This window comes from Alosa pseudoharengus, unplaced genomic scaffold (assembly GCF_046254945.1).
Source record: "Alosa pseudoharengus isolate Yale_2024_CS ecotype anadromous, Long Island Sound unplaced genomic scaffold, YU_APseudo_1.1 YU_APseudo_1.1_scf_63, whole genome shotgun sequence".
Taxonomy (NCBI): domain Eukaryota; kingdom Metazoa; phylum Chordata; class Actinopteri; order Clupeiformes; family Clupeidae; genus Alosa; species Alosa pseudoharengus.
The window spans coordinates 243,891-255,495 of NW_027468852.1; the positions used below are offsets into that span (position 1 = coordinate 243,891).

General features: G+C 40.9%; 1 protein-coding gene across 1 annotated transcript; it reads left to right on the top strand.

Moving 5' to 3' along the window:
* The first annotated feature begins 585 nt into the window (after positions 1-585).
* Positions 586-4,250, top strand: LOC143108711 (uncharacterized). The gene is made up of 3 exons (XM_076271587.1): positions 586-1,057; positions 1,346-1,540; positions 3,967-4,250. The coding sequence occupies exons 1-3, from the start codon at positions 586-588 to the stop codon at positions 4,248-4,250; spliced, it is 951 nt and encodes a 316-aa protein (XP_076127702.1).
* Positions 4,251-11,605: the final 7,355 nt, after the last annotated feature.

Genomic DNA, 11,605 nt, shown 5'->3' on the forward strand with positions numbered 1-11,605 from the left:
ATCACCGCATCCTTCTCTCTATACTCGCTAACATTACACTATATTATAAGCAAATAAAGTTGTTTATTTAGGATTAGTGAGCGTATGTTTAAATCTTTGTTGTGGCATCCGTTTTTGTCACACATTCTGACGGCAAAGCACATGAACACTTGCTGTGGGAAAAACAAAGTAGCCATGGGGTGGTCCTTGTCATTCCCAAGTGCCATGATTGCACCATAATACAGTACGTTCAGTTCACGTTTGCCCAAAATATGAACGAGTTTATGAACTTTCGTTCAATGAACACGTTCAGGCACCGCACAGCACACGCACATACACACACACACACACACACACACACACACATACACACACACACACGTGCGCATGCTCATGCACACACACCAGCTGCTTTTCAGAAAACAAGGCACATGTAGCCTACTACAACTCACGTGTTCGTTGTTAATGATTCTGATTGTTTGTTGAACATCTGCAAGTCCCAAGGTCACCACTTGGTAATATGTAATCAGGCCACAGTACAGTTTATATATTTGAGAGCAAGAACAAGCAGTCTATTAACAGAAGACAGACAAATCTGTTTTAATCATGAATACTTGTGGAGCTCTACTGGTGCTGTGCTGCTGTTTGGCTGAGACGCAGCTTGGAGGAGAGACCATCAGTGAAAATGACATCACTCACCAGGGCCTCTATGGTGAAGCAGAGACCAGAGAAGATGAGGTTATGGGTGCAGCACAGAGAACTGAAGCTGCAGACACAGCCTCCACCCAACAAACCTGCCAGCCTGACATCCACACTGTGCTGAGAGAGATGAGCGCTCTGGTGGTGGAGCAGAGAGTGGAGCTCAGATACACTAAGACACAGGTGGAGGCTTTGGAGAAGAAAGCAGAGACTATGGAGACCAGACTGAGAGCCAGTGAGAATAAAGCAGAGACTATGGAGACCAGACTGAGAGCCAGTGAGAAGATAGTAGAAGAGCAGAGAGTGGAGCTCAGACAGACTGAATCCAGACTGACAGCCAGTGAGAAACAACTGGAACAACTAAAGACTAAAAATGAAGGTGAGCGATCTCCTTCTGGTGCTGTTGCCATGAAAAACAAAGTTTTAAAGATTACATTTTGTAGAGCACTACACTAAAGTCCAATACATTTTCATTACAACTTATCTGCATTGATTTTTTAAACCGGAACAGATTGAAAGGGTTTATTGTTTAAACGTTCAGATCTAGGATATTATTTACATATTTTTGGTTTTGATATGTTTTAACTTGTGGTTTACCAATAGGTGTATTTTTCATTGTCTCTCTCTATCTGTGTATCTATGTGTGTGTCTCTGTGTGTGTTCTCAGCCCAGGCAGTGAACCTGAACCTCACAGGGAGTCAGGTGGAGGAGCTGAGGAGGGAGAGAGAGGAGAGGAGGGTGTCTTTCTCTGCCTCACTGGTAGCATCTGGAGTTGTAACTACAGGACCGTTTAACACAGCCACTAACCTGGTCTACAGACACGTCTTCACCAACATAGGGAACGCCTACAATCCAAACACAGGTAGGAGCGGCTATCAGTAAATGTATTTGTGATAAAGGAACACCCCAATATTTTGGGAAATTACATTATTCGCTGCTCCAACATTTTTAGAGCATTTTCCAAATATCAATGTAAAATGATTCATTTGAAAAGCACCACTAGCACTTTTAATTAGATTAGAAATGGAAGAACGGCTCAATCGGGACAAAAAGGATCATATAAACACCTCAATCGGAATAAAAATTATGCCTGATATATATGCCTGATCCGATCAGAATTTTAATCGGAATGAAAGTGGTGGTGTGATCCGTTCCTATTCCGATTGAACAGCCATACGGTCAATCGGATTGCTTGCTATATCTTCTCAAGGAAAAGTAGGCAACAACGGCTATTCTGATCAAAGATTCTAAAGTGCACTAAAGCACACTGAACACACATACACACACACACACACACACACACACACACACACAGATGTCTTGTAGAATGGCTGTAAATAATCCATCTCCAACCCTTTCCTCTCGCACAGTGTAGATATGTTATGATTAATTCCGTGTCAAATAAGGTTGTTGCTGCACCATCTCAGATTTTGTCCAAACCTTATCTATATCAAGAATGGGCCCCAAAACCAAAGCCTGTAAAATATTTCTGTTCAATCACATGTTTTCATATTATTTTCTCAGCCCTTGAAATCATTTTTACAGCTTTTTACAAACTTTGGGTGGAAGAGAAACATGTTCTCAGTATTGCTGAACCATTAAACGTTTGTATGACATTCTCACTGATTTTCTAAAAGGCCCTAGATTTTGTTTTTTTAAGTAAAGTAAAAAGTGACATTAAGAGTAGTATAATGTTTTTGTACACATTTGGTAAGCTATCAATCATGATTTGTTTTCTTTATATAGGCTACTATATTGTGTTAATATAGTATTGTGCACATATAATGGGCTTGAAGATTTTAAAGATTAAACAAGGGGAGGTTGTTTTCATTGGATAAAAATGGTATGTGGGGTAGCTAAGTGCCAATGTTGTATAAAAATGAATCGAGTCAAAGTCATTGTTTTGCCTCAGGCCCAAGAATAAAACCCCATATGTATACTATATAACCAAGTAAGTTTATAAAACATGGTACACCATTGGCATTTTATACACAACATTACTTTAAACTGAGCTATTCCCACATTTATAATGTTAGCTCCGACTGTTGCGCTCCTCCAATGAACGATGCCTGGCTCTGCCACCCATACACTCAGGGCAATCTCATCTGTTGTTCACCGTTGGTGGAACACGCTACCAGCTCCTACAGTACCAGAGCAGGGCGTCCCTCTCTACCTTCAAAACTCCTGAAGACCCAACTCTTCAGAGAGTACCTCCTCTCCTTGCACTACCAACAACTGGACATGCTAAATCTAGTACACTTGACTTTCCACCTTCTGGAATTAGACACGCAGACAAACACACAATTTTGGTTCTACGCGAGTAGTACTTATTGATGCATGAACATGTCCTTTTCACACTGTACCTTGATTGTTTCCCTTTTTGTAAGTTGCTTTGGATAAAGGTGTTCAGGATATACTGTAGGTCTTTGGAGATTGTCTCCGCCTGTTGCTATAGTCGACTCGTCGCCTCCAAAACAATTGTACATATACTGTGTCTAGGGGGAAGGATTCACCTTTTTCACCTGACGGCCAAAACAAGGCTACAGGGTACACATCACACTTCAGTCCAGCAGATGGTGGTAATGCACTCCGTTTGCAAACTGCCATAGCCAGCGAACCCTTCTTCTTTTTCCGTGAGCTTTTTTTTTGGCAGTTTGCGAACAGAGTGCATTAGCATCATTTGCTGGACTGAGGTGTGATGGCAAGTGTACCCTGTAGCCTTGTTTTGGCCGCCAGGTGAATAAGGCGAATTCACGCAGGGACAAGTATTTACAACGGCAAGGTAAAATCTAAATATTTTGTGACTCTAGGGGGAGCTCAAGAGTCGCCAAAAATACCCAAAACTCCATTGGATGCCTTTAAAACCTTTGAATCAGATTCCAAAGCAGTGACGTGGGTGTGTGTCCCAGGGTTGTGCACAATTCGAATTGCAATTCTGCTTACTGTTAGCTACCTCAATTGAAATGCAAGTGAAATTCAAGAATCGAATTAGAATTTAAGAACCAGTTTCAATTCAATTCTGGAATTTTGCACAAACCTGGTGTGTCCTAACAAACCTTTGGACGTCACACACACAAACCGAGGTCTTGTTAGTCATTAGGCATGTGACTTAGCAACACAAGCCTCAAATCGGTGCTTCATCTGACACGGCCCTTTTTTCTCTACATATTGAAGCCTCAGTTTAAATGAAATACTGAAATGTAACTTCCTCTCAGTGGGTAGTGTGACTACACCTGTATGTTTGCTGTGGGGGACGGTTGATGTGATCAGTTTCTCTGTCTGTCTCAGGGGCCTTCACAGCTCCAGTTAGGGGGGTCTACTACTTTGATGTCTTCGTCTGGGGGTTTGGTCATGCATCAACACCCACTGGAGTCTCTCTCAACAAAAACGGAGAGCATGTTGTCATTGCTTACAGTGAGGGGAACACCCCCCGTGTGGCTGTCTCCAACGGGGCTTCTCTGCTGCTGGAAGTGGGGGATGTGGTCAATCTGAAGCTCTGGCCCGGTGCCTGGGTGAGAGATAGTCATAACCACCACACCACCTTCTCTGGACACCTGCTCTTCACCATGTAGCCAAGCATCAGAACAGACCCATAGCAAGAACAATGGAACAAGCGCCATTTTAGGAGTGGTGGTGGTGGTGTGTGTGTGTGTGTGTGTGTGTGTGTGTGTGTGTTTGTGTTTACAACACATTAGTAAAGTCAAGCATGTTGTGATTGATAATAGTGTAACTATAATGTCAGTAAAGTCTTCAGTTGATTGCAGTTGATTGCAGATGTAAATATGCCAAAAGCTGTGTGAATAATTACTATCTGTTAAAATAATGATGCAAAGTGTTTTTTTCAACTGTTTGAATTATTTTTTTAAATAAGCGCCAGCTTTGATATCGTAACACCCCCAATTATCACCGCTTTCATTCAGAAATTCTAAAACAATGATGTTTTTTAACACTTCAAAATAACAATTGCTAAATGAACCTTACATTTTTCAGTAGCCATAGGTGTTTGATTTGAACAAAATTTGGTTTGGTTCTTAACGGGAGCATTTACTGCCTGAAATATCCGATTTTGTTTACCGCGCTCGGAGTTATAGTGCTGGCCTGATGGGTCGCTTATTTATGCCGTTTCAACGGCACATGAACGGTTAGACCGAGAATTCTCGTCATGAAATAAAAATTCCACTGGAGCTCCAAGCGGTTGTGTACATGCAGCCTTACAACACTGTTTACAGCTCTTCGAGTCACGGTAAAATGTCATTTTTGGTACATAGCTAATATAGATACACCTATGGTGTGGGTGGTTGCGTTTCTTTAGGAGTCCGCCGTCTTGGTTTGTATAGAACTGGATATTAAGTGACACATACACGCAAGACGGCGGAAATACGGGACCGACGGTATAGGGGTATAGCGGAATAGGGGTTCCGATACCTCTGTAGTAGTAGTCGTCTGAAGGGGAGGGGGAGAAGTAATTAAAAAAGGGGAGAAGTAATATTAAGATAGTGTTATTATTATTATTATTATTATTTGTGAGTTGTAGGGGTAGTACTAGCAGAAGTAGTAATATTAATGCTTGCTAGCACAGCACAGTTATTTTGAAGTTTTTTTTTAACACCAATTTATGGTCAAGGATTCCTGGGACACTGAAACACCCGAGCACATGGAATTTGATTGCATGCATATAACCCCACTAAACTGATACAGAATAGAAGCTTTTGGGTCCCCAGGGGCCAACCATAACCAGTCTATAGCTGCTCATTTATGGTGTAGTGCCACCTAGTGGAAGACATAAAAGCTAAAATCAAGTTTTTTTGAATTTCTGCCCATAGAAAGCACTGCAATTGATGCATTTCTGTACTTGAAGAACCGCAGTGGTTCTCAAGCTTTTTTAAGGCGCAACCCCCCAAAATCATATTTGTGACCCCACCGCACCCCACCTGCATGCTCCCTGGACTTTTTGCCTACAGAAAAAAAATATGAAATTACATTTCATCTTTATTTCTGTGCTTTTAGATTAGATTGGAATCTTTAGTTGGAATAATGTTACTTTTCAGAGAAGTTATCGCTATAGACAGTGTTTACATAGGACAACATTAACATGATCACAACAGGAATTCCTGACCATAAACAACAATGTTAAACAATAGCTAGTGAAACAACACCCCATCAAAGGACTATACAGATATGTTGTTTTGAATGATAAGTAAAAATAAAACTTATACAAATAAAAATGTAAAAATGAGATGTGGAAGATTGTTCTTATAGAGTGAATTATGTTACCCGGAATGAACAAGATGACATACTGCAAGAAAAGGTGTGCATCTGGAAGGACATACGAATTGTCCATAAGTCCTGCTGTGTTGGAGATGTAAATATCCCGCAGGACCCCATAACACCTGCATAATCCCGTTTTCAGGAACCTGCCTGGCCACAGGAGTTAGATGCTGGCTTGGCTTTTGAAATGCTCATCAGTCACTGCTGAATGGGTGCTGAGCGCTGAAGCCACCACTGCCTATTACAATGGGGAAATTCTGGACTTAAAACAAAATAGCCCAAGCAACCTAAACACACACACACACACACACACACACATTTACCACTATAGTCACTCTTTAGATATCTATTAGGTTATGATGTGTGGGTGATTGTAAGGGGCAGGTGAATTGCACCCAGAGTCTCACACATCCCTGGCACTTGGCACGTGTTTGATCAGCAGCCTGGTGCCCCTTCCATGAAACAGGAACTCTTCACTAAACAGCAAGGACACATGGACACTATATGTCACTGCTATTAACATCAACTCCCCTTTGTGCAAGAGGAGAATCATATTGTGATAGACAATGTGCAGTTTTTAGTGAATTGCACAGAGATTTCATATATTTAGATATATTTATATGATTATATATCCTCATATCCTAATTATATTTATTTTTCACTTGCATGTATGTGTGTGATATATGTTAATATTATTAGTTCACATGCCCACATTCACTTATAAATGTAAGTGTCTGTCTATCTATCTGTCTATTTATCACATGCCCACATTTATTGTAAAACATGGTGTTTAATCTTGAGGACCTTGATCTTAGCAAAGCAGCAGATATTAACATTTGAACTCCATATCACTTCTTACCACAACCCCTCATTTGTAAACACACACTGACAACAGGATACATGGGCCACTTTATACACACATTAGCCACTGCAGAGTGCTCTCCGCACTTGAACACACACACACACACACGCGCGCACGTGTTACTGCCCCACTGAAATCTACCTACATTCTCTGAGATAGGCCTACTTTTCATCCTCTCTTGAGATACAGGAAACTCAGGCTGTTTGTACACATACAGACATTATTTCCTGATTAGTGAAGTCATTATGACCCTCTGCAAAGCAGCACAGCAAAGAACACTATAAAGTGAATGCAAGTTAGTATTTAGTTTTGTTAGTTTTTCTTATCTCCTACTGTCTCTATTGTACAGTGGAGTTTGGTTATATGTTTATACTTATACTTATATTTACCATTTCTGCTGTAAGTGCATGTTGTGTGTGATGTCTGTATGCTACTGAGACCCCCTGAATTTCCCCTTGGGGATCAATAAAGTATCTATCTATCTATCTATCTAACTTTTCTTTCTCAGGGGGGTGAAAACGATGTCTGGGAGTTAGATATGGTTTATGCTGACACAACATCACATCGAACAACAATACCCAAACATAAAACCTGGACAATGATATGACAGCACATGGACAGCTCACGTGTTCATGGTTGATGATTCTGTTTGTTTAATGAATATCTGCACAGCCCAAGGTTACCACTTGGTAATATGTAATCAGGCCACAGTATTTATATTTGAGAGCAAGAACAAGCAGTACATTCAAAGAATACAGAAGAATCAGTTTCATCATGAAGACTTGTGGAGCTCTACTGGTGCTGCTGTGCTGCTGTTTGGCTGAGACGCAGCTTGGAGGAGAGACCATCAGTGAAAATGACATCACTCACCAGGGCAACTATGGTGAAGCAGAGACCAGAGAAGATGAGGTTATGGGTGCAGCACAGAGAACTGCAGCCTCCACCCAACAAACCTGCCAGCCGGACATCCACACTGTGCTGAGAGAGATGAGCGCTCTGGTGGTGGAGCAGAGAGTGGAGCTCAGATACACTAAGACACAAATGGAGGCTTTGGAGAAGACAGTAGAGGAGCAGAGAGTGGAGCTCAGATGCACTAAGACACAGGTGGATGCCATGGAGGCCAGACTGAGAGTCAGTGAGAGTCTGGTGGAACAACTACAGAGTGAAAATGCAGGTACAAAAATAGTTAATAAATTAATCCTAAATCCATGTTTTTGGAAATTATACAATTACTGTATGTAATTCAACTTTCTGAACTTTTTAGTTATTTTGTTTATTCCTCTCTCCCCTCTCTCTCTCTATCTGTTCGGTCATGTGTGTGTGTGTGTGTGTGTGCGTGTGTGTGTGTGTGTGGTGTGTGTGTTGTCCTCAGCTCATGCAATGAATCTGAGCCTCACTGTGAGTGAAGTGGCAGATCTGAAGAGGGAGAGAGAGCAGAGGAGGGTGTCTTTCTCTGCATCACTGGTAGTATCTGGTGGTGAAACTACAGGACCCTTTTCAGCTGCATTTCCCCTGGTCTACAAACACATCTTCACTAATGTTGGAGATGGCTACAGTCCAAACACAGGAACTAGACCAATGAGTTATTTTGACTGGTGCTACTGTTTGCTGTAGGCAATGTGAACATGCATAATGTGTTATCATTGGTTGCTTATTGATATTGGGCTTTTCACACACAGATGTAATTCTATGTGCTTTACATACACAAGAGCAAAACATAGCAAACATTCACTTCCCACAAGGAGTTGTATCAGGGAAATGATGGACCAGTACTTCCAGAATGTCACCACCTGATTAATGTCTTTCCAAATAAACTTGAATTAGATTCAAGAATAGAGAAGCATGTGATGTCAGTTCCAACTCAGGGGATTGCCTGTTAGAAGTGGTAGAGGTCTACCTTCTTAATATTACAACCTAACTAAAGTCTTAATGTGTAGAGGTCTATATACATATATAGAGTGAATCTGATACACAAAAAAAACAGAAAGATAGAGTACATTAAGCAAAACGTTTCTGCATTATATGATAAATGGGAGGTATACAACAACAACAAATGCCCATGTAACAACCATTACTTAAACTATTACAAGGAAAACAAAGGGATTTCTTATGATCATCTTAGCTGATATTTATCCTATATAAAAATAACAATGTGCATCCATTTCTTACCCAGCAGTTACAGCTGTGTGAGAAAATGAGTGCTCTGTCATCTACTGGTATTTATCTGGTTTTTGGAGCAACCAGTACAACAGCATAGCAGCAGTTGTGTCTCTTCTTTAAAGGAGAAATCCGCCGATTTTTCACGTAGATCTCTGTTTCTCGAGGTCACGAGTACTGTCGGTATGAAAAAAAAGAAAACAATCGGTTTTACCTAGCTCAATTGTTGGTAGTTTCAACAGATTAGCAACCATGGCAGCTACAGCACTACACTCTGGGGGCATGAACATGGCGGCTGACATACCCCCAGAGTGTAGCGCTGTAGCTGGAAAAGGCATTTGTACATATGAAAACAATACATTAATAACTTTAACATCTGATTATATAAGGCATGCTGTCTTCACTTCACCTATTTAGATTTTATGGTTATAGGTTTTATCTCTCATTTTTCTCTCTTCTGAATTTGTATCTGACACAGGGGTGTTCAGAGCTCCAGTAAGGGGGGTCTACCACTTTGTTGTGTTTCTTCATGGAGTGGGTTCTTCAAGAGGTACAGGACTCAGTCTTCATAAAAATGGAGAGCATATTATTATTGCTCACAGTCATCAAACAAGCGGCAGTGTAACTCCCTCAAACGGAGCCTCTCTGCTGCTGGAGGTGGGAGATGTGGTCTATGTGAAGCTGTGGCCTCATGCATGGGTGTATGATGATAGTCAGAACCGCCACACCACCTTCTCTGGCCACCTGCTCTTCCCCATGTGAAGAGACCGTCCTGAAAGGAAATTACATGAGGAATATAATATTCCATGAGACATATATTCAAGACATTTAGACATTACCTTTTAAAATCATTTTTTTGAGTGATGGTATTTGTAACTGTACAATTATATGGTTATTTTATTTAAAACAGTTTGTGTATTGTGTGTGAGAATTTAATATTCAAATATTGAGGAACGAACAAGAGTAGTGTATTAGGATATACAGCACCCGAACACCCAAATACACACAGATAGAGAGATTTCCAAGTTCTTGCTTTTCACTACACGCCTGGGTGTATGATGATCAGAACCGTCACACCACCTTCTCTGGCCACCTGCTCTTCCCCATGTGAGGATGACAGTTTAAAACTTGACAAACAGTTTGTGTTTTCTGTGTAAGATTTTTAATGTATAAATACTAAGAAATGAAGAAGAATGGTGTATAAGGAAACACAGAACCTGAACACCGCAAATACTGTAAACACACATGTACAAAGATTTCCATAAAGAACACGTTCTGGCCGCTATCGTTATCACTACACTGCAGCATCACTATTCACTCTTATTCTGGATGCAAATTAATAGAGAAATGACACTAAGGAGGGGTTGTTATCTTTTGTTTTGATGTTATGTTTTGTTTTGTATCTCATGAATAAAACTAATAATGATTGCCATTTTCAATTTTTTTCAAGCATTTTCAAGGCATTGCTGAACTGACCGTAGAGGGGGTGCAACTGGGCGGTGGTAGTGTAGCGGTTAAGGAACTGGGCTAGCGTGCAGTAGCCTGAAAGTTGTCGGTTCAATTCCCAGCTTCCACCGATGTGCCCTTGAGCAAGGCACTTAACCAAGTTATTCCGGGGACAATGTAATCCCTTGTAATATAGTTGACATATGTAAGTCGCTTTGGCTAAAAATGTGTCAGCTAAATGTAATGTAATGTAACTGTGTTTGTGACATGAGACAAATGAATCACAGAGATGTTGTTTAGTCAGTTCAGGGTAAACAGCAGGACCTCATGCACACACACACCCCTTTGGCACCTACTCCACGTGTTTAACAAACAGTGCCTGGTTCCTGAATCAGCAGCCGTCAGCTAAACAACAAGGAAACATGGGCACTATAACTCATATGCACACCTTCATTTATGAGTGTAACTCTGATGGCATTTAATCTTGGGAACCTTTGATCTTAGTAAAGCAGCAGATGAGCTCTACTGACTCCTTATCACCCACCCATGACACATGTAAACACAAACACAAACCAATAGAGGAAATTTTGGAACAGATGTGTCTATAGTGAGTCTGTACTCATGCGTCTCATCCACATGGGTTTCTCACATGTGTGTTTGTCACATGATCATTAGTTACACATAAAATGCTTTAGATGTACTCTACATTGTACTTCAACTTTGAAGATCATCTTCAGATTTAAATTTTTAAATCTGACCCACACAGAGATTCAGGCAAGTCAGGGATTGATAAATGTATGGATACTATCGCCTGAGATCATCAGTGAGACCTTAACCAAAGTAGCTTTGGAATGACCACTGAAGTGCAGATCCTCCTCTTCCTCAGATAGATGAAGATGTTTGTCTTGCAGTGGGATATGATTGATGGTGACATTAGCACCACTCTGACCAATAACACACACCTGAGCTGCTTTTAACAACAAGTCACATGGCCTACATCTCACGTGCACATAATTTACAACTGTGTTTGTTTGATGGGTATCAAATCAGCATATCTCAAGGACATGATGTGGGAATATGTAGCCAGGACACAGTATGTTTGAGAGCAAGAGCAATCATAATCAGTACAGAAGACGACAGAAGAATTGTCCAGTTTCATCATGAAGACTTGTGGAGCTCTACTAGTGCTGTGCT

What these genes read in the sequence shown, in the direction of transcription:
- LOC143108711 (XM_076271587.1), top strand. Translation starts at nt 586, where the DNA reads ATGAATACTTGTGGAGCTCTACTGGTGCTGTGCTGCTGTTTGGCTGAG. An exon ending in ACTAAAGACTAAAAATGAAG is followed by an intron (nt 1,058 to 1,345) that starts GTGAGCGATCTC and finishes GTGTGTTCTCAG; the next exon opens with CCCAGGCAGTGAACCTGAAC. An exon ending in CGCCTACAATCCAAACACAG is followed by an intron (nt 1,541 to 3,966) that starts GTAGGAGCGGCT and finishes TGTCTGTCTCAG; the next exon opens with GGGCCTTCACAGCTCCAGTT.